This window comes from Cynocephalus volans, chromosome 8 (genome assembly GCF_027409185.1).
Source record: "Cynocephalus volans isolate mCynVol1 chromosome 8, mCynVol1.pri, whole genome shotgun sequence".
Taxonomy (NCBI): domain Eukaryota; kingdom Metazoa; phylum Chordata; class Mammalia; order Dermoptera; family Cynocephalidae; genus Cynocephalus; species Cynocephalus volans.
Genome location: NC_084467.1, coordinates 71,354,278 through 71,378,965, shown reverse-complemented (window position 1 = coordinate 71,378,965; position 24,688 = coordinate 71,354,278). Strand labels below are relative to the sequence as shown.

Here is a 24,688-nt window from a genome sequence, read left to right as displayed (position 1 = left end):
AATGAGAATGATATTCTTTCCTGAGCCTCAATTACTATATAAAAATGACTTAAATGTCAATAAGTAAATTTTGTGTTGTTCAAATACACAAGTTAAAAAAATTTTTAAAACTTACCACAAAGGGAGAAAATGACTAAAGAGAAAAAAAAAAAAGAAAGAAAGAGAAACTGACAAATTATAAATTCTTACTGGAAGTGATTATATCCCTGGCACATAATAATTCAGTGTTTTTGAATGAATGAAATAGTAACGTATGGTTAACCTATTTCTGCTCCTAAATAAACACAGTTAATAGAAAGTGAACACCAGGCATACAATTCTGTTTCACTCAGCTGTACCTGATTTTCAAGGAATTCTGTCCATTTGGACATAGTTTTTTATCTTGAAAGACAATAATAAACCCTTAAGAGATAGATTATCTATTTAAAGGGAAGGAGATCAGCTTTCAATCACTTATCCATACACCAAGAATTTCAAATGACCTAGTACTCTAGCTACTCGAACACATCATTTTTCAGTCCAAATTTATAACAAATTTTTATGCTTACAGCAGATGACCTTAGAACATGAATAGGTAAGCTCCAATACAAATAGATTTGCTCAAGCAAAGTAATCAAGTGAACCGAGAGGGGATACAGAGAAGTTGTCTTCCAAGATACAAGGTTACAATTGTCCTCACATATGCAAGAAGGATAGTGAGTTGAATGTTAAATCACACCTTTCTTTTATTTCCTTTTTATAAGAAATGCTCTTTCGTCCTCTAATCTTCTTTTCTGTAAAGCTAAGGAAAGTGAACACTGCTTTCTTTAAATATTTATTAATGATGATTTGTGAGCTTAACTAATTGCTAGGTAAACATAACATTAGAAAGCTAAATGGTGTGTAACTGATGTGGCAAAAAAAAGAGGTGTTCTATAATAATGTTCCCATTTGTCACATAACTATGTTCTCATAATCTAATAATTTGTATAGTCTAGAAGATTTCTAACTATCACATAGAATTTAGTTCTCTGGGCACATTAGGATATTATACTCTATGCATTATAGAATATTGTGTTGTTTACAGTATTTTCAAATCATTGCTGAAATAAAGTTACTACCAGAATCTCTAGCATAATATGCTTGAATACTGGTACTTAGACAGATACATAATTTGGGAAAAATAATATAATTTTGATTCCATTCAATTTCCTATATATTTGTGTTTCCAAAAGTTTTCAATATAATCCTGATTTTTAAAAATTTGCAATTGTGATTAAATATTTCAATTTTATTTGTAAAAAAATTACAGAAAGATTTAACTTATTATTTAAATAATAGCCATAAGCAGAAATATAAAATGTCTTCCTGTACTATCAATATATAAACATAAATCTATCTGATGGAAAAAGAGCACAGTGTACAAGTGAAACAGAAAGAAAAAAAAGTAAATATCAAGTAACCTATGGCAAGTTAAATTCTAGTAAGGTCAGTTGTAGAAGGTTGTCATTTTATTTTTTAGATACTGAAAACAAGAATGCCATAAAAGTGATACTATCTTAATCATTTTGTTTCCAAATAAAATATTGTGCTGAGAATTATAACAACAAAGTATGCATACTTTAATTTTTATAGTTTTCATCTCAGAAATTCCAAAAATTTCCTCAAAAATTCCACATTAATTAGTAAAATAAGGTATTTGAAATGGCAATGCTGATGTGCTAAAAACAACTTTTTATGTTTCAGGAACCTTTGAAATTCCGTGCAGTTTTTACTGGACCTTGGGGTCAGTTTAATGCAAATTAGGCCTGACTCACTATGAGCCTTATTAATCCAGCACAAAATTGCTTGTTTGCAGAAATGCGCGTTCGACATAAATGTGCTTGCTTTTATTAGCAAAGTAAGAAATATTTATTTACGAAGCATGCCACTGAGACTAAGTTTCATTCACAGGGTCATCAGGTCTAACTGTTCAATGAAAGAGATAAGTGGGGGTAAAAATTATAAAATTTTGAGATACTTTAAAAATATTGCTTCTGCGTCTAAATTTTCAAGACCTCCACTTTTAATAATTGGAAAAAAAAAATTACGACCTGTACCAATTAAGAGCAATTATTTATAAAAATGTTAACCTACTATACTTTGCACTTGCAGAAACTATCACATTTTTAACAAGGGAAATGGGAAATCGCTATGGGATGCCCCAGTTAGATTAAATTAGCAAGAAACTTGTTACTAGACTATATAAAAGAGACAGCGTAATAAGACATGACCTTGCAGAGCCTTGGAGCCAATCTGTGATGTTTTTCCTTCCTATAACCCTTGCTAATTATCTGCAAAGTTACAGACCCTTTTGTCGTGGGTTATTTTTCTTCAAATTGTGAGGGGATTTTGGTTTCTAAATATTTAATTAGTCTTGTTATGATATGAGAATTGCTGTACATGCCAAGCATTTTGATTTTCATATTCTATTCCTTCTAATTATCCTCAAATTTAGATTGGTCATCCCAAATCTTTTCCGTTTGTAATTATTTACTTCTTAAAGATCATTCAGTGAAGAAATATTTTCACCCTTATGGCTCTTCTTTTCCACAAATGGCTTTTCTAGTTCGTTAATTACCCGTCAGAGGATTAGAGTTTGAAATAATGCAAAAGAACTTGCAGCTAAAAGGAGTTTTAGAGGGCAAAACTGAGTAAACTAGATTTGTGTTGTTGCTATTTTAAATTCACCTTAAAGATTACTCCCTTGGTTTGGATGATTTTAATAAACAGGAAAATTATGCCATAAAGATTTTTTCCTGACTCCCAAGATATCTGATGGGCTGTCATTTAGTCAGTATTACAAATCTCTGAATATAAAACAAATTTTTAGTCTAATTGATAGCTAATGTAATTCCTATTTTTAAAGACCTCACTTTGATTACAGCAAGGCAACAAATGTTGACAGAATTTCCTATACGAATCAAATTTAAAGTACAGAAATAAAATAATAAGACTTTTGGAAATGAGGCTCTTAAAAAATTTTTTGCATCTATTCAAAACTTAAAAGTACAACGCTTCATTAAAGTATTTAATCACCCCAGAAAAAGGGTGATTTCCCATTTTTTATTAAATGATTCTACATTCTGAGTGCTTGGTTTTTATCAAGACTCAAGAAAACACTGCTAGTCATTATCCAAGATAAATTCTGGGTCTTTCCCACCTTTCAAGTACTATACTAATCAGAAGTACTTTTCAGATAAATACACTTTCCTTATTACTTTTATTTTAAAATAATTTACTTTCCTCATGCAACTTCTAAAATTTTTTAGTAGTAAAATATTTCACATAGTTTATAAGCAAATGCATATAAATATCTTGTGTAAAAAGGGATGAAAAGTAAGAATGAGCAGTATCTCAATAATACAAATTGAATTAATAAATTACTATTGGAGGGCAAGGGAAATACATGTAGTTTATATACTTCTCCAAAGGTTCAACAAAGAAAAAACTTTTCTTCTGAAAACACAGTGCTATGTAATTATTCTAAAAGCCATGAATCTTCTTCTAGTAATCTAATTTTAACTGCGTACCCACAAATGTCCTTCTTTCCAACCTAGAAAGCATTCACCTTATCATGTTCTTATTGAGATTCTACCCTCATAGTCAAATTATATTCCAACTCCCCAGGAATTTTCAAGCAAATACTCTGTTCTAACAGAGGATACCCCCCTCCCAATTAAAAATTCTAATTAGCAAGCATGTGCTCATAGAAGTGTGAGTATAAATTACATATCATCAAATATGGTGGTACCAAATTAGTACCACATTCGGGCAAAAGTAAAAATCTTTGCCAAGAGAAGTTTTATTTAAAAACAAACAAAAACCTGCTTAATTGCAGTGGATTAGAAATGGAGGTAGAGACAGGCGTGGAATTACAGTAGCTGAAATTCTGCTCCTAAGCCCCTCAGATATTCCCTTTTCCCTTCCTTCCCCTACACCTCACTCAGCCCTCTACATGAGGGTCTCTCTGGGAAATCCAGTTTAAAAAATCACTGATAATCCTTCATTAACACAGATAAAAAACTGAGGCCCAGAGAATCTGACTGAATTACCCAAACCACACCCTAGAGGAAACACTTTATCAGAGATCTCCCTCCCACCTAAGCACCTCTCTACTAAAACATCTACTCCACATGCAAAGCTTCAGTACTTGTTTCTACATAAACATCACAAGGGGTGCAACCTTTTCCGTGTAGATTTTGAGAGTCTCATTATTTCTAAAACAGCTAGCAAACTGGTGAGGTACAACTCATTTAATACCTCTAAACTTAGTTCTCACAGAAATTACTATGTACATTTCTTGAACTATTCTTCCTTAATAAGAAGCTCCATTAGAAGGAGCTTGAGTCACTGAGGTAGAAGATTATCAGAGCTTAGGATACCAGGCTTCTGGTGTTTTCCAACTCACAGGGGTGCCCCCTCTATGCAAGCCGAACAGCAGCAAAACTCCTTGCTATGTACTTTAGGGAAGTGTAGACACACGTGTGTGTGTACTAAACACGGGCCAAGCAGATGGTAGAGAGAAAGCCAATACAAACTATCCTGGCCAGACAGTATTAAATTCTTCCCTGATTACCCAAACCTGAAGTTATTCTCCTCTCCTTTCTTTATAGCAGTAACTGTCTATAATTAATTTGACAACTGATCACATTCTGCCGCCTAAAATTAAACTGTAAACTTCTTATGTACTTGTGTATGTTACTTCTCAAACACCCCAAAAGAGTGCTGGACAATTTATCATAATATCAGGTGTCATATCTTTAGTTGCTTCTAGGACCTTAGTTTTACCTCTCTGTTAGATGTCAGGCTTCTATTAAACCTCTCCCAATGCCTAGTCCTATTTATAGAAAGATGTACTCACTCAATACCTTCTAAGTCAGAATTCTCATTCTTCTATATTTCATTGCAGGTATTTTGTTTGTTTTAAATCAAGAAAACAACTCAAAATGTCTTGCAATAAATACTAGTTGTCATTCAATAAAAACTGCAGACGTTCTGTATAAATGTTGTTGGTAAAATAGAATAGTTTGGTCAGGCTCCCTCGCCTCCAGGCAGGTTGGAAGTGGTTCAGTAAACAAATTGTGTGTGGGTGGGTAGAATTAGTGCACATGTGCGGTGCTGCCACCTTTGCTGGGGACTGCCTCAGGCAGCTGCAGCACAAGCAGCCATGCTTTCCAACCTACAGCTCCAAGGACCTTTTGGCTGGTTGCCTAGCTCATAGACCTGAGTATGAGGGGTCTGGTGACCCAGTCTATTAATGGGCTTGAGGGGTCTGTGAGCACCAGACCCAGCCCTAGCTCGACAATTGGCATCACGAACAGGATTCTGACATTAGCCATAGAGCGCCACAACTGGTGTAGTGGCATAGCTCGGCAGTTGGCCCAGTCGGCAGGATTAAGGGCAGGTAAAAGAGCCCTAGTGCTACAAATGTTTACTTAACTATAAGAGATTAAAAACAATAAAGGCCATAAACTGGAAATAGACTCTTGGGATATTCTGAGCAGTACAGCAGGTGTGTAAGGCCAAAAACAATACTTAGTGTCCATAATCTTAATATAAATAATGAAATTCACTGAAGATTTATAAAGAGATGGCTACTCTGTGTTTCATACACTCTCACCTGACTAATAAATACATGGCAAATTTCCCTGGCTTACTTCTGATAAATCAGAACTAATCTTTAATCATGACAAAATATTCATAATCTAATCCTTTTATCAAATTGACTATCACTGCAGGAGTCTCATGTGTTTGCACAATTAAAAACCCCATGTTAGCTGTATATAATAAGGCATTACATTTGATGCAAATCCTTTTCTAGTGAAATAAGTGCCAAGCTGACAGCAGGAAGTAGCTGATAAGAAAGCAACAAGGCATTGCTGATGGCATTCTTGATAACTGAACAGCAACTCATAAGCATTCAGTCTACAGCCTATTACCCAAGGAGCTGTTTTTTTAAAAAGCACAGATTAAGGGAAGTATCCTTTTGCTGCACCTCTCAGTCACAAAGGCAAGAAATTATCTAAAGATAGATAGATAGGTAGATGGATGGATAGGAAGAAAGGAAGGGAGGGAATGAAGGGAAAATATGACAATTTTATATCCCTCTGTGATTCTGGTATAGGTTGAGCATCGCTAATCTGAAAATCCAAAATGCTCCAAAATCCAAAACTTTTTGAGCACCAACATGATGCTCAAAGGAAATTCTCATTAGAGCATTTTAGATTTGGGGATTAGGGATGCTCAACTGTAAGTATTCTGTGAATATTCCAAAATCTGAAAAAATCTGAAATCCAAATCACTTCTGGTTCCAAGCATTTCAGATAAGGGAAATTCCACCTCTACCAGAAAAAGTTGTAGAAGACATTATATGCCACTATATCTACATTTTGGAAGAAATAAGTACATTTTGGAAGAACAGTAATACCCTAAATATACCACATTCAAATAATATCTACGCAGAGGAAAATTAACAAATGTATATGAAATTACGGATTACTGTTCTCTACTATAAAGAGTAAATTTGTTTCCCAGTTAATAAGAAAGGTCTCAAATCCTAGTCGTATCTTCCATGCTGACATTACAGAGTTAAAAATAATTTTTAAAATATAATGATATTTTGTAAAACTCTTCCATAAGTTTGAGCATATGAAGAACAGAACACAGTCTATGAAAATTCCTTTCCTCCTTAGCCTAAGTGCAAGAAGAGAATTCACAATACCCTAAAGTAAGAAAAAAGTTCATGAAGATGCTGTGTGGTACAGAAAGTGCGAAAGAGTAGGACAGAAGCTGAGTAACTTCCTTAACAGACCTATTAGGTATATTTTCTCGTCATACATTTTCCCATCTTGCTCACCACTTTCCCTTCTCCACCAGTTTTTAGAAGTTCGTTGTTCTATAAAGGAAATTTGGTATCATAGTTATTTCTGTACAAATCTCATCATCATCAGATTATATCTTAGAGTGGTTAGTAATTGCTAAAGAATCTCTGAACAACATGCAATGAATAACACTGTACCTTATTCTAAAATTTATTAACTATAAACATCATTTTTTACTCTTAACAAATACATACTCTTACCAGTTGTCCATAAACACCTTCAGATCATTTGGCACATTAGCTTATATATCATAGAAGTTAGTAATTATTTGCAGCATATATCAATGAATGAAAGACAAAGATTTAATTTTCAGAAGTCAAGCGTAGTTCCATAAGCATCTAATATAAACCAAATTAAAACTTTCCTGATTTACACAGTTTATATGAGCAATTTGTGTAAGTTTTTAAAAATTACGATGAAGGCAAAGACTTCCATCCCATATTATACTCCTACCCCAAATTAGCTCCAAATCAGTAACTTGTCTGAAAGGCTCAGTTCATCAGGAACCATAAAATGTTAGACTCGAGTACTTTAAATATCACTAACACCATGTGCAGGCTTGAGAGTCCAGGGCTGTGTTCTGTGAAGCAGCAAACACTGTGTTCTTCTGAAAGCTAACAGGCAGGCACTCTTACGCCACGGATATAAACAGAGTAAGCATATTAAATAATGAATGACTAGAAAACATCTTTCTCACTTCAGATTAAAGATACATTATACACATTATCATATGGTACACATTAAAATCTATTAAGCAATTTTAAGATTTTTACATGTTTTACAAATATATCATCTTAATTTTAATAAACTGTATTCAAGGTGACATTTTATACTTACAGTTTTAGAATTATTTTTATTTGCAAAAAGTATTATAATACTTAAAGTGGGACACTCACAAATAACATCATATATTTTATGTTAGGAATCCCAGTCAATTTATTAAGCATATTTGATGTCATTATTAAGAAAAAGACACACTAGAATATCTTGCTACTGCTCTTATCTATGACCTTTAAACTTTTCCATTCCAGCAACCTCATTAATGTCAAAATGCCATTAGAATGTCTGCCCACTTTTAAATCTCTACAGCCTAGGCAAATCAAAATCTTTTGGGTTCAATCAGGAGTGCTTTCTTTCTGTATTCAGCTAAAAAGCTTAATAGAGCCACAGAGGTCAGAATATTACTTTTATTAAAGAAAAAGAACAACATGACAAAGATAAACTTTTAGAAAGCAAGAAGCCAATTTTAGACCTGAATTGGGCAATTTTTTTGTTTTTGTTTTTTGCTTTAAAACTCTTTTAGTTTCTACACATAATTGTCAGATTCCTATAACGTATGTAACTGAGAACACTGACAGGACCTCTTTTTATATTTATTATTGGTACCTTTCTTTGACTGGGTGACAAAGATTGTGGAATTTGAGGCAGAGACCTCTGAGAGGCTTACTAGGGGGGTGTTCTTAGACTATCAGTGAAGGCATGTCAGAAGCAGGGTTGAGTAGAGTGAGAAGTTGAACTCCTGTGTAGTTCCAACAAAGACCCTGAAAATCCCTCTGGGAAGGAGCTCTGGATTTGGGAGAGCCCTTCAGAGATGTCCTGAGAGGAAGCCAAAGGATGAGGAGGCTGAGCCTTTGACCTCTTGTATTAAATGAGGGTTGCCTCTGTGGAAGAAGAAGGGCTGCCTCTGGTGTCAGATCCCTTTGGCCCACAGCAGCTCCTGCAAGGGACTCAGCTGTAAGCCCCTCAGCAGGCAGCTCCCCGCAGCTGCGGGGAGAGTGCCTGATCCTGAACGGGGAATCTGGGATGCACACTACAACATTCAATACAACATTGTAATAGGAAAGAGTTCTATGAATTGTTTTCAAAGACAGTTCTTTTACTACTACTACTCATTTTCATGGTTTTTATTCTATTTTATCTTCTTGTACATGCTGACATGTCAATCCTGTTTACTAAGCGATATTCAATGGGTTTCCTATAGAGCAATGAACCTTAACAGGCAGCTTTTAATTGGCCCACATAGGAAACTGTATTACTATTAATTCTACAGCTATAGCATAAAATAAAACCATCACTTCTCAAACTCTAGAGCAATTAGACCTCTCGGCTATTTGGCTAACTCTGCTTCATGATACCCAATGCAGTTAATTATATTTTTTGATGTTAATAGTCTCTGTCAGTCTCAAACATAACTTCTCTTTGATGAATATTTAAATTATATTTGAATAAAAAATAATCTTGGTTACATTTCATATTCAGTAATCATCACAGTTTAATAAAGGTCTACTCATCAAGGCTTGAAATAAATGGCAATGCACATATATATGTCCTAAATCAATACACCAGACAATATATTTGTTATGACCATTATCTATTTAACATATCTCCTTGTATACATTTATAAAAGGTATAATCTCATTCACATCATAATCCATAATTATATTTCAAAAGTTACTTACAAACATTCTTTTAAATTATATATACAGAATTCCATGAATTAACAATGAGCATATTTTAGGATTAGGTCGTAAGATTATTTAATGCATAGGAAAAAATAACCAAATTATAAAATGTCCTTAAAAAATCAGCATACATTCTCGTGTTTTCTACGCCTATATTATTTTGGCAAGCTCCAAGAGTAATAAGAAAAAAGAAAAAGATTTTTTTGATTATAGATCTCAGAGAAATCCACTGAAATCATTACTAAAGAAGAGTAACTTAAATAATAGTTTTCTCCACATGAAGGCTGTGATAGGAGTTGAGGGTAAGGGTGAAGGAAATTTTTTAAAAAGGAGTGTAGGGCCGAACCCGTGGCGCACTCGGGAGAGTGCCGCGGTGGGAGCGCAGCGACGCTCTGGCCGCGGGTTCGGATCCTATATAGGGATGGCCGGTGCACTCACTGGCTGAGTGCCGGTCACGAAAAAGCCAAAAAAAAAAAATAAAAAGGAGTGTAGAGGGAGTGGGAGGAGAGTATAAAAGCAAAGTCCATTAATGTAACTTCTTTAAAATTTGCATACTCCTCATTTAGTTTACTCCATATTATAATAGGAAGGTTTTAAACCAAGCATTTATTTAACATAAACTGTGAAAATGGGTTATTCTAGCTCAAATATTTTATTAAATGAATAAATGAATGTTTTATTATCATATCAACTTAATTAATACCCCTTAATAAATTAATTTGTTAAGTTTTAATCTTCCAGTTTCTCTTCTCCCAAATCCTAAATCTTTGAAATATAAGAGATATCAAAAGGACATAATGAAATGTCCTGAAATGCACACATCAATGTATGAATGTCCAGTGGACACTATGCCGATTTCTCGTGTGTGGATTCAAATTGTGGGGTCTAAAGCTTGTAAAATTTAGGGGTCCTTCTTTAAGAAACATAACAGAAAAATTACAATTAGAAAATCAGGTACCAGAGTGAACAGTTATTTTTTTAAAAAAATCACAACAAATAACCTTTTAAAAGCTGACAAGTACTACAACTAACAAAACCCAGAAAATTAAAATAACATGTTAATTAATTAATTGCCTGGCATTCCTTTCTAATACTTTCTTTAATTTTTTACCTGCATATTCTATGATTGTCTCTTCATATAACAATTTCATACTGTCACTTTCTATAATGTTGCCTTTCCTCTGGAATGGCTGATCAAAATGTTTTTCTCATTATTGATGGTTGGGATGCATAAAACATGCACCTACACTGCCCCACATGTTCATGCTTGATGCACTGTTCCAGCCTGTGCTCACAAACACTGGCATTCTGATAAATTCTATTTTATATTTTACTCAAAGAGGGGGAAAGCATGGTACATTTATAATTTTAAGTACTACACTTAATATGTGCTCTGTGTACTCGATGTACTGTACCAAGAATATATAGGAGAAAACTTCTGTTTTGATTAGGTATCTGTGAGAACCAAATGCCCCCTTACTGTTTGAAACTTTTAATGACTGAAAGAATTTTCCATAGACTAGTTTATGGCTCCACACAATACAAATTATTTCTCTTCCACTACCCAAATATCTCAGGTGCCAAAGGACACACTTAAATTGCAATATGACATCTGGTTTTGCACATTTATGTCACGAGCAGTAAGGAGGTATAATGAGTAATACGAGTGGCCATTTCTTCACCAGAATAGGTAGCAATAACTAAAGTGTACATGAGTGTTTGCAAACCACATAAAAATACCCCACTAAAGCCAGACTGAATTTATTACCAACTGAACTTTCACTTAACAGGATCCTAACATGCTCTTGGCTACTCCTAAGCCATCATAAATGAGTGAAAGTGTTAAAAAAAAAAAAAAAAAAGTCAAAGAATGAAATAAAAACCTGAAAGATTGTGTTTAAATATCACACTTGTGCAAATTTTACAAAAAACATATGACCCTATGAATACATTCACATTCCCTTAAAAGAAACCTGTGCAAGTGAAGGGCTCTGATATTTCAAGATTCATTAGCTTTATGGATTTACCATGAACCCACCCCTTTAGAGACACTGACGTTTTCACAAATTAGAGATAAGTTCAATAACAAGGATAGATCTGTGGTCTGAAAAAACAAAAAGAAAGACCACTCTTATCTTAAGCCAACTTAAATTGAGCAGCTCTCATCTCAAACACACTCTTAAGGCTGTGGGTAGTATGTTCAGGTGAGTTCTAAAACCACATCTTTCTTCATAGCTTATGACATGTGAAAAAAATTTTGGGAGAACTGCAACATGTTATTAGTTACACAATATAATTGATTGATTTTTAATTTACAAATATAAAAAACTACAGAATTGCTTACTTTGTATTTTCTCATAATCAGATTTTTCCTAGAAACATCTGAAAGATATACATTAGCTCTAAACTAACTAAACTAACTGTGGAATAACAAACATTAAATTCCTATAATACATTTAAAGAAAATATACATAGCAAAGTGAAAAGAATGGGTCTTTAAAATTTACAATACAGATAAATATGTATTAGTAAAATATCATCAGAAACCCACAACATTCTAATTACCCACTAAAGCTTTCCTTAGACAATGTACAAAGAAGAGCATCAATACTCGTGTATTTGGTTGTTGATGCTGTTGCTATTATGGCCTAGGTTCGTGATTTCAGTATATCATATATGGAAAATTAATAGAGCCATAATAGTAAATGACAGTTTAAGCTGTTCTAAGATAATTTAATATCATATCTTTTTTCTCTCTTCATTTAATACAATTAGTCAGTAGTATATTATAAGTGATACTGACTCACCATTGCCATTCTGCTCCTAAATTGCTAGTAAGAAAACAAAATAAGGATTTGAGGTAAGCCAGTGACTAAGGAAGGATGTTTTCTCTACCAGATAATACATAGACATTTTATTTACTTAGATATCTCATTAAAATGTACAAGGATAATTAGAATGGAAAATTCTCAATTTTACCCAAGATTATATTTGGTTATTATTCATTAAATAATAAGATGTATTAAATAATAATAAACACCATATTTCAGACAGTGAAATTATTACAAAGCTTCAATGAATACATGTATTATTTTCCTGGTAATAAAAATGCCAATATGAAATTTTACAGCATACTGAAAATAATTCCAAATTCTTAAGTGAAGTTACAATTCATAACTTGTTCTTTTTTAAAAATTGGTAGAAAATATGCATTATATTATATTTTGGTAGCATCTGTCTATGAATTTTAGAAGAGTTTAGAAAAGCAGAAGAAATAGCCCAATCCCAAGCAAAAACAGTGACGATGTCTTCCTTTGAAACTCTAAAATTTCATTTCTATTCTCTATGACTGTCATTAAACATCTATTCTTATCTGTTCAAAGTGTAATTTTTTAAAAAGAATGCTTATAAGCCAAATTCTATACTATTAATATGACATCAGAAAGCAGATACATACTAAAAATAAATCACACCTAGATACAAAACAAAGTACTCAATTGGGTATTTGAAAATGGTCTAATATAAGCAGATCTGGTATGCTTTCATTTAGATAAACATATATTAGTAAAATGCCATCAGAAACTTAATTACCCTCAATAATTTTCCTTAGACAATAAATAAATGAATAAATTTATTAACATTTGCTTGTTTAGTACATGACAGTGATATGAATAAGACAAACATGGTTAATGTCAATTAGCCAACTTGTTTACATTTACATTTTGCAAATAGAAATCAACATTTTAGTGTACAGCAGAGAATGTTCTAGGTGACTAAAAACCTACAAGGTATATGACAATATAGGTACTATAGAAATAACATTGTCATCACATCTAAAACACTAATCTTTCAAATGAGAAAGCCAGAATAAATAATCCCTAAGACTATAAAAAGCACTATGAAAAGATCATTATGATCTTGTTGAAATTTATAGGTTAAGTGAAATGTTCACGTTCACTTTTATTTATTTATTTTGATCCTATTTCTTCACCTCTCCACTTTGGTTTCAAAAATAAAGACAAGCTCTAAAAATAAAATCAGAAGCAAAATTACCAAAGTTGAAATGAAATATGGCTCTGCTTTTAAGAACTAACTTCCCTTCCCTTCATTCGACCTGTATCTATCTAAAAGTAAAAGAAAATTCAGATTTTTAAGGTATTATTCAAGTCTCTGGATTTCAGTGAATAAAACTTAGGGAATACTTAAGACCAGTACTGTCTGTAATGTCTTTAGGGAAAATTACCATGGCTTCCTCAACCAATGGACATAAAATAAAAAGTAAAACCCCACATATTAATGGGAAGTAGCAGTGAAAATGAGCAATTCACAACTTGTACTCTCAGTCTTCATTATCCAGTAAGAGAACTGTTTTACTAATTTTCATTTAAAATGGAGAAACAAAGGATCCTGTGGGGCAGAATCTTTGAAATTACATTCTTTTTTTCTACATCTGATAAGCAGGGTCATAAGGGATATTTATTTAGATGATTTGTCTTATAAGCCATTTTATAATTTATTAGTCTTTCTTGCACACTAAATGTGAATGTTTAATATGGTTCATGTTTATTACTGCCAATAGTCTCTCCTTCCTGTAGTGAGTGCCTTGGTTTAAATGCCCATCAGTAAGTGACATGCAAAATGTGTGTCCAATTAGATACACCAATTAGGGCTTTAATGGTTATTTATTACTGTACTAAGGTTCAAGAATCTATACTTAGTAACCTCTCAAATCCCTGGCTAAAGAGAGATGTGCATGAAATTCCAGTTAGTTGTCTTGAACAACTCAGCCAGAGTGAGAGAATTAATGGAAATCTATCAACTAACAGAAAATAACCTAAGTACATTGCATAGAGATGACAGGTTAGTATCATCTGAGTTATTTACTTTCTCCCATATGTATTGTATCGTAACGGACAAATCGTTGATAAACCTGACACCACAGATAAATAAAAGCATTTGGTATAAGCAGCATAAGGGTAAGAATGTAGTTTCTCAGAAGTGGCAGGCTTAAATCCTATGAGAATAAGTGTACTGAATAAATATACTAAACAAGAAAAGAGTAACCCCGACCAGTAAGCATTTATAATAGTGAAAGAATAAAATATACCAACCCCTGAAATATTACGGAACATCAAATTAGGTGAAAAGATTGAGCTAATTTTTTCACTCTGAAAAATGGCATTAATGAGAGTGGGCCATGAAGATCTTGGAAAAGTAAGTTTAAAGTTTATTGTCACCTATAATAGAGATCAGGAAACAAATATTAATTAAATAAAAAACTCTTTCATATAGCTCTGACTTAGATACAAAGCTTCTTTATGAAGACTGAATGATCAATATAAAAGTTAAGAGGGTTGTATGTCAAGGAGAGTATATACATAAACTGAAATCTACAATCATGAAGTCTGGCAGAGAACAATGGCAGAACTGTGGCTGCATTTTAATAGATTTTCTTGGTTCAATTCTGAGAGGCTTCCAATATTCAACACTTCCCAACGTAAGGGGTTGTGTGTGTGTGTGTATTTGTTTAAATATTTTATGCTCAATTAATTATCTATTAGTATATTTGAAAATAACAGAACTATGTAAAAAATCTAGATAACAGAATTGAAATTCGAAGTTATTTAAGAATAAATTTTCATGCCACTAAGATATTAATTAGTGATGTTCTACGTGTAGACAATTTGAGGCTTCAGCCCCTTGACAAATAATTCAATTTTCTTTTCTAAAGGCTCGCAAAGTAAAAAGAGAAATATCGTATTGCCACTTCTTCCCAAGAATATTTTTAAAACAAGTGCGGAGAATTTACATGTAGCAGTGTCGACATACATACTGACTACATGGCAGCTGATTCCCCAAAAGTAATGAAAGGGAGTTAGAATAAGATGAGCCACAAGTTCCTCTGCAGCTCTAACAATCCGGTATTCAATAATTCTGTTAAATTAGAAGCCATGGCCTATGCCCCCTCCCCTACAGAGGATCCCTAGTTATGTGCCTTGCCTGGTAGTGAGGACAGGAGGTGGCATGGCAGAGGGAAAGAACATTGTGCTTATTACAGACTAAGGCAAGTATGGCCCTTTCCATGCAATCTTACTTCTAACTGAATTCTGGAAATATGCACTCAATTTTCCAGTCTCATTCTGAATGTACTGCAATGTAAAGAGCCACAGAACAGACAAAGTAATGTGCATACATATACGATAACACATTCCTTTAAATCCTTAGGAACCAAAGGCATTGTAACCACTTAAGTTGCTCTTGGGTTAAAGATGTTACCTGAAATGTAATTATTATACTTGGAAATAATAGGTTAGGACATTTACAGGTTTAGAAAACGAAAATTCAAGGATAGAAAAGTTACTGAATGGGGTATAGGAAAGGAACAGATTCATCTGGTGCCTACATGTTAGAGCTTACTTACATCATCCTAACCTTTGGAAAGAACATCTAAGTGCCTGAAAACAGTGTTGTCACTTACTCAGCTTAAGTTAATTAAACTGTACCTAAATTCGAGAAGCTAGATTTTTTTTCCTTTCCCTTAGGATAAAAACCCTGGAACTGCACTCTCACTATATAAATCCAGATCATGTATTTATTCACTGTCTGGCTCTATGTGACCAGGATACTACCTAATTCTCGGTCTATGCAAGGCTGATTATTTTCTTGACTCTCCTAACTTAAAAATCCTGTGTGTTCTTCTATTTGAACTATCAAAATAGAATAAAAATCTTCAACATCATTGTTGGGAAAACAGTTTGGTTTGGTCAGGGCCCTCGCCTTGGGTCCAGTTCAGCATCCTTTGTAAGCAAATTGTGTGTGTGTGTGGAGTTAGTGCGCATGTACGCCAATGTATCTTTTTAGTTTTGTTGCTATTCTTGTGTTCTTCAGAGTAAGAGAGAGAGAGTTTTAGTGAAGCAGGCGGGTGGACATCAGTGGGCCTGGTGCAGCCATGCTTTCCAACTTATGGCTCCAGGGACCTTTTGGCCGGTTACCTAGCTCATAAACCTGTGTGAAGGGGGTCTAGTGACCCAATCTGGCATGTGAAGGGTTTGTGACCCAGTCTGTGAACGGGCTTGAGGGGTCTGTAGGCTCCAGACCCAGCCTTAGCTTGACAATCAGCCCAGTCGGCAGGATTACCAGCAGGTATAAGAGCCCAACAACTAGCGTGGTCAAGTAGCTTTACAATTGGCGTCATGAACAGGATTAAGAGAGCTAGACAATTGGTGCTGTGAGCAGGATTACGGACATTAGACACAGCAGACTGCCACAATCATCAAGAAAAATAATGTATCTGTTTTTACTTTACTACTGGCTTATAAAATATTATCCTCCTATGCCAGTTCCAGTTTCCTTAATGTTCAACTTTACTTCTGCCCCTTAAATGCAGGTATTCTCTAGGACTTTTACATGCTCAAAGTACATAATCTCTGTGGGTAATATCAGCTTTTTGCCTGCAATTATTGACTTTATGTTTATATCTGCTTCATCTATACATTCTCCTTTGATTACTCATGTGAGAGTCAAGCCTGTATAAACAACTGCCTGCTGCACTTTCTTTTTTTTATATATGCCACCCAGTTCACAAATAAACTTAAAGGAGCTTAAATGGGTAGTATAACAATCAAAAAATACTCAATTTTATTTAATGAGAAACCTAATGTAATTATACTATGAGGTTCTAGTCAGTTGCTCTCTGTAAGTATACTAAAAATTTTGGCTGAAAGCTTTGAAGGAGCCAGGCTAGTTTCCTAAATCAAGGGCATAACTTTACTTTTGTTGCACAATTTCAATACAAAAAAAAGAATGTATTCTCACTATCTTCTTCATTTTAGTACATATTACTTTTAGAACCTCTTTATATTTACAAAGGTACATACACTGATATGCATTTAATAGTAAGAATTACTATGTAAAACAGGACCTACGCTTATGCACATTAACCTCACATTTAATACTGAAAAATAGATCAGCAAATATTTACATGCTTAATTACGTTCAGATCTCTAGGCCAAAGTGCTAAAATTTAAGGGCATATTATAAAGCATAATCGAAAGCAGCAAACTACCTTGATGACAAGGGGCAGGTTCTTAGAGAGAAGAAAAACAAAGAGATTGTTACAATTTGGGACAAGGCCCTTGGACACAATTCAGCACATTACTTAAAGACACCTACTAGATTGTACCCAAGTGCTGCACAGAACCCATACTGTTAGCAAAATTCTAATTTACTTATCAATCAAATATTTCAGAGTAACAGAAGGATTTTTTTGGACTGTTAATGAATTCATAGTGTTATAACTGTTTCATACTTTTTTAACCTGCCCCACAACAATTACCTTCAAAGAACACTAAAAAAAAAAAAAAAAAAAAAGAAAAGAAAAGAAAAAAAAATTGCAATGATGACTACTCTATAAAGTACTAAAATACACATCATTTTAAGAAAGAATTTCATCTCTCACTTTTTAGGACAAGTCACTCAGAATACTTAAAAGACACATCAGTTACGAATAGAGCCATAGTTTCACACTTTTAAATGAGCAGGAAATTTTAAAAATGGAGAATGAATTACAACATTTTTTTTACCACTACTACAGTCTGTAAGTGGATTCATTTACTTGATATTCAATTGCTAAAGTAATAACAGTGGAAGAGGGGGTGAAAGACCTTGAAATACAACACAAACATTTTAACGGTACTGAAATTTCTGTGCCTATCTCTATCATCATATGTAGAAAAGGAGGCTTTAAAATTTCATGGAAAAATTCTAGCGTTTTAATTTGAGCTTTCCAAAGAGAAATTTTCTACATGAAAGAAATAAACATGTCACTCTTTATTATATTACTGAATATCACATTTTTGAGGATTGTAAATGAAAAAATCTGCTGAATTATTAGGGGTTTGGTATTTTTACATTTAAAACAGCACAAGTTATTCTGCATATTCAGTAATTATTCATAATAATTCAGCTGCAAAAATATTGCCTACATGTTTTTCTCAGAGCTATCTGAAACTATGTACCAATCAAATACGGCAGACTTCCTTAAGATTTACATTTTGACATACACAGAATAGGGTACTTATAAACTACCACTGTATGAAACTCATTTTGAAGTCATCTTAACATTGTCTTCCTTTTCAATAAAGTGTTCATATTTAAATTGTCACTGGATGATTAAATAATTATAAGCCCCCAGTATAACACAACAATTTAAAAACGGGGTTTCTGCCTTCAGTTTTGAAATTATATCTTTATTTGTGCCAATACACCATATACTGTTTGGAGACTGCTAACAATGGTAGAGAGTACAACTGTATGCTTTCACAGAATGTAAATACACCCAAACTCTATGTCTTCTTAAAAGTATTATTAAAAAATGCAGTTACCTCTCAGTTGGTTATACTGCAGTGTTACCACATCAAGGTTAAGGTTTGGATCCCTGTATCAGCCAGCCCCTCCCCGCCCCCACAAAAAGCAGCCGTGCTTTTATAAAATAATTAAACAATAAAAACAACTCGATACTAATCTTGTATTCTTTATAATATGTAATGGTGTTTATACGTACAAGTACCATAAGACATATATTTGCTGTGTACTTAAATGTATATATCCCGGCAAACAAAGATTGGTTACCAATAATGTATAATCCCTTAAGGCCAGCTATTCCAGACCTGCTCTTTGTACCAACTCCCACTACTTTTTTGCCTGTCAGTCTAGTAAAAACAGGTTAATTATACATAATAATTCTTTACTTCCTATTGTTCTCTGGCCTACTTCTGGATGCCGAACTCATATCACTACCATTGAACAGGTGAATCAACATGTGAAGAATGGATAGTGTTTGCCTTATTGTCCCCTTAAAATAGGCAGTTCCCAAATTTTGAAGCACCATGTGTAAAAATTCTATCACAGCCTTAGTGGAGCACAAAATCCATTTTCTCAAAGAAAGTAAGTTATAAATCGTGGTTTGTTTCACAGGTCAGACTTCCAATCTTACACAGTCCATGAAGGATTTAAGTTTTTAATAAGACAACCTTTATCAAGTACCATTCATGCAAAGGAGAATTTGCCTTAATTTTTTAATAGCTACCACTCCAGAACTAAAAATAGAAAACATTTTGATGGAAAATTTTTAAATGTATAGTATATGTTCTCTGGTTTCTTAAAAACATCTTGATAATTAATATCAGCATTAAAATATTAGTTACTATAATATACCATCAATAAAAATACGCTTACATATATTATCTGTTATCCATGCTCTTATGGTGTAAATTTTTTAAAAATAGTTTTTCCATCTTTTGCTTCACTGCCTCTTATCACCTTTTTATGTTTTCATTGTGCCTATACTGACCTGCTTCATCTAGAATATTTGGTATTCTACTTTAAGGTGGACTAAATAAGTTAGAAAGCTAAACAGAATATTGTGTCCTGGGGTTGGGGGGAAGGAAGGAGGGGTGAAGGCTTTGAATAGAAAGGTAAAGAATTGTCTTAATAAACAAAATATGAAAGCAATAATGTATAATAAACTCTGTGATACTTAGGTGTTCCTTCAGAGTATCTCTATGTTCACAATAATAGGAATTGCTAGATAAGGAAACTCTGGAGAAGTGAGATATTACTGTACTAGTTCGATCACAATTATAACTAATCACCATGTTAACATCTTATATATAGGAAAATTCTAATTAAGATGCCAGAAGTACTGCAATTAAAAAAAAAAAATGGTACCAAGAGTTAGGTGCTGTGTGTCTAATACAGACAAAGCAATACCTGTCTTCAGCAGTTGTCTGTGGTGGTGTACCTATATGTAAGAAGGCAATCGTTCAGTTAAGAGGTATCATTTATATAGTATTGAAGTTTATAACACACTCCAATACATCATTTTCAAAACACAAAATTAACCAATGGTATATTCTACTTTCTGTAGTTAATGAACTGGCACTCAGTGGAGAAAAAAATAAAATTGCGCAAATTTAATAAAGTAGAAATTATCAGAGCTTACATTTCAAATCAGGAATTCAGGTATTCTATCACACCTGAACATATACATACCTACTTTATACCTATTCCTACCGTACTGGATTGTAATCTTTTTAAAGAAACTAAAGACCAATTTATAACCATCGATATAACATCTTAATACAAACTATCGTGTCCTGAACATTCAAACAATGATATCAAATGTTATATTGTCCCGAACTTGAGTTTTCCTAACTGTGGGCAACATAGTTTACTTAAACCTAAACTTTAAGGAAAGGTTATTTGCCTCTTGCCTTATCTTTAAAATGATCTTGATCAATATACAAGGTAATAAACAGAAAGCAATGGTTTGAATTACAAAGAGTAAAACCTTATTAGAATATGTTTACCCTAACTATCTGTACACTATTTGAAGATGACAAATTCTCACTTACTATTCACAAATATACTTCCATCTTGCCTTAACACATCTGTTACACTGATGGCCCTCTCTCCTACTTCTGTAACATTAAAGTGGAATCATGACTAAGTAAAGCTAAATCTGCTAGGAAAGACAGGCAGAGGTTGTCTAATCTGTTAAAAGTGTTTTTTTTTTTTTTAAAGAAATAAGGGACTCTATACTTAGCTATATGCTTTCTTAATTTGAATTTATTTATTTATTTATTATTTATTTATTATTTATTTGTTTCAATGTGTTTGGTTGGGGTTTTTTTTATTTCTGGTTTTGTTTTGTTTTGCTTTGTTTTTAAGGTTAAGGATCAAGAGCATGACAGCACAAGCCACAAACTGAAAGAAAATATTTGCCAAAGACATATCTGATGAAGGATTATTATCCAAAATATACAAAGAACTCTTAAAACTAAACAATAGGAAAACAAACAATCTGATTTTTAAAAAATGGGCTAAGACTGAATAGGCACTTCACCAAAGAAGATATACAGATGGCAACAGGCATAAGAAAAGATGTCCAACATTATGTCATTAGGGAATTGCAAATCAAAACAATAATGAGATTCTACTACACACATTAGAATGGCTAAAATCCAAACACTGGCAACACTAAATGCTGACAAGAGTATGGAGCAGAAAGAACTTCTATTAGTTGCTAGCTGAAATGAAAAACGGTACAGCCACTTTGGAGGACAGGTTGGCAGTTTCTAATAAAACTGGTGACAGTAAAAAGATCAGTGGCTGCCAGGAGTTAGGGGGATGAGAGGGATGGACAGTTTTCAAGGCAGTGAAAATACTGCAATGGTGGATACACATGTCATTATCCACAGAATGTGCAATACCGAGAGTGAATCCTAATGTAAACTATGGACTTTGGGTGATAATGATATGTAAGTGTGACTATAACAAATGTACCACTGTGGTGCAAAGTATAGATAGTAAGGGAGGTTGTGTGTGTGATGGGATAGGGGTTATACAGAACTCACTTTATGATGTGCTCAATTTTGCTGTGAACCTAAAATTGCTCTAAAAAAATAAAGTTTATTAATTTTTAAAAAGTTAAGGCAATTATTGCCAAAGACTCAAATATTTAAACATTCTTGGTATTATGAAAAATATTTCAAATTTTTGGAGCTCTCAAAAACAGGATTACATTTGAAATGTTATGTAACTTTTACTAAAGAGTATTACACATTCCTTGTTATAAATCAACCTTTATTAAAATAGTGTACAAATTTGAATGTTGTTGAAAACACAATATAAAGTAGAAGTCAACATAAGTAGGTGAAAACCCAACACAGTTTAATAAATAGGGTGAGATATGGGCTGTATCCATTCCATTTTGGAATTATTATAATAATTTTACTAATTTGGACATTGTGGCTAAAAATTGGATATTAATGTACTTACCTTTGAGTCATAATTTTGAAGGCATCTGGGAGGTAGCAGTCTGTATTTTCCATCTGAAATGGGTCAGCATCACAAATCTTGTCATCTGTCCGACCGTAGTTAGCGCTCTCAATCATGATGACATCACTGCCCGGACATCGCAGATCTATAGAATAACCTTCACAGGATAATTCTCGCCTAACTAACCCAAATGGTAAAGCTGCTCTGCTGAAACCTTAAAATAAAGAGAGAAAGAAAACTAAACTTTAACTCATCTATTAAATAAAAAATAAGGCATTTTCAAGTAATATGATTCATGTCTACAGTCAAGAGATGTCCTACATTCATGCATTTATTAAATGATTATTTGGTTCTTTACTGTGCGTCAGAAACAGGTTTTTTTCTTTCATATATCTTTATTTGGACTCTTCATCTTTATGGATATTTTAGAATCATTCTGACAAAATGTTCTCTGTATAATCTAATGTAATAAGGAAATAAATGGCTCTTTTTTAGTAAATCCAAAGAAAGATGACAAATTCAATCACTGAATTTATAAATAGTGACAAGTTTTACATATATAGAATACAGCAACTAATAAAAGAACAATTTTCATTTGTGCAATGGAATAAAAGTGCTGCTATACATTGACTTACTATGCTCACTTAATGTATATATACTCATTGTTGTTAGTAGCATTATCTTAAAAATATCTTTGTCTTAGCTGTTTTTCCCCCAAATAACTAAGATACTTATGACAATAAGATACTTATGGCATGACAACTTATTTCAACTTATAGACACATTATTTAAAACTGAGATTGCTGAAAGGATTTTAGGACCATCCAATCCAACAAGTTCAAACACCCAAAAAAGGACAAAATTTCTGTAAGATTCAGTTTTGTCTTCTACAAAATTAAGATAAAACATCTGTGAATTACTTTTCCTACTTGTATGACTCTAAAATGAAATACTGCACATAAATATGCTTAAAGTGCTATATGAATTTATGCATGGTACATTAGGTAGAGTGCAGACAACCACTGTTCCTGAGTGCTATAAAAAACATTCCTGAATGGAATAAAAGATTAGAATTTTAAGTTTTAAAACCACAGTTTTCAACCACGTGTCCCGTAAAGTAGTAACAGAGCACAGGACAAAGGCAGAAGCAGGGAAAGCCAAGAATAGCTAAGAACTATGTGTGAGAAGAACATCCTTGCTGTGCTGTTGTGTTACCTAATGGTTAGCTACCACATTGAAATCATCTCCCACACTGTCTCAATTTATTGAAGTTCTCTAAACTGTGACGGTCCATAGCACTCCTAATATAAAAGACCAGCAATGCTTTTAATATTTTTTCTTACCTCTATCCTTTTAATTACTCTGCATTACATGAATTATCCCATATATCCCCTTTCATATAAAAAAATGACATGGAAGTAAAGTAAACAGTCTGGGTATAAACTTCTAAGTTGAAGAGCTGGTTGTGGCCAGGTCAATACAACGCCAAAACCTGTTCTCTGAATCTTTATTGCACAATGCTTCTCACTAATGAAATAAAAAATCAACTGGATAAATATGCATCTTCTTTCTAAGATGTAAATAATCCTTCAAAAAAGGTTATTAGGTCAACATTTGCATGATTTAAAAAATCAGCAATTCTCAAAATTGGCTGAACTCAGCTCGACTGAGAAAACTAAAGGTGTATCTGGACTGAAGAGGGAAGAAAATACATAATTTGGAACACAAAAATCTTTATCAGATTGAGGCAAACCCCAACCTTGGTAGGTTTTCACCAAGTGGGTTTACGGTATTATGAAAGTGCTGAAAAGTATGTGGAGAGGTGGGCTACTAATAAAGAAATACAGAAACAGAGCTGGGCAAATGTCAGGACAAATGGTCAATAGGCCAAACTTCCAAAAGGTAATTTCTTCCCAACAAGTTGTAAATAAACTTTTACATGTATCTGTTTTTTTTCATTTCTTGATCAAGTACTGTACTGTCTATACAAATAATTCAGCTTAAATTAGCATTATTATATTTGTTTTAATTAAAAATATTTCTTATGGCTTCAGAAGCTAACATTTCTGTGGCAAAAGTTGTGTGGAAATTCAAACAAGTGACACTAAATAAAATTTTGAAATGCAACCTATTTTAAAGGCAGAGGTAATTTCTAAGTATAACTCCATAATAAAACAGAATATATTATTAGAAAATGTTAGGGATATTAGAACATGCTACTTTTTAAATAGCCAGTCTTTTGGCTTGAAATCATCATTCACAATTCTCACCACTTTGTCAAAAACATAAAATTGGTTATAAGTAATGTGGTTTTTAAACTGAGCCCTTTAATTGTTGCTGTTAGTTTGCAGGATTACAGCTATGGTTCTAAGTGAATCTTCCTCTGCTTGTGAAAGCTACTCAGGAAGTTGCATACTTGAGTGTCTCGCTGTTCTGATAATTCAGGGAGAGGATTTTTAAAGCCTTAGTTATAGACATACAAAA

The 24,688-nt window shown here is 33.3% G+C and overlaps 1 protein-coding gene across 5 annotated transcripts in view; it reads right to left on the bottom strand.

Moving 5' to 3' along the window:
* ADGRL2 (adhesion G protein-coupled receptor L2) overlaps nucleotides 1–24,688 on the bottom strand; it is a 180,618-nt gene that overhangs the window by 61,009 nt on the left and 94,921 nt on the right. For all 5 annotated transcript variants that reach the window (XM_063105500.1, XM_063105503.1, XM_063105505.1 and 2 more), the window contains exon 3: nucleotides 22,205–22,418. In XM_063105500.1, the coding sequence (XP_062961570.1) occupies nucleotides 22,205–22,418 (214 nt within the window). The remainder of the gene's footprint in view (nucleotides 1–22,204; nucleotides 22,419–24,688) is intronic.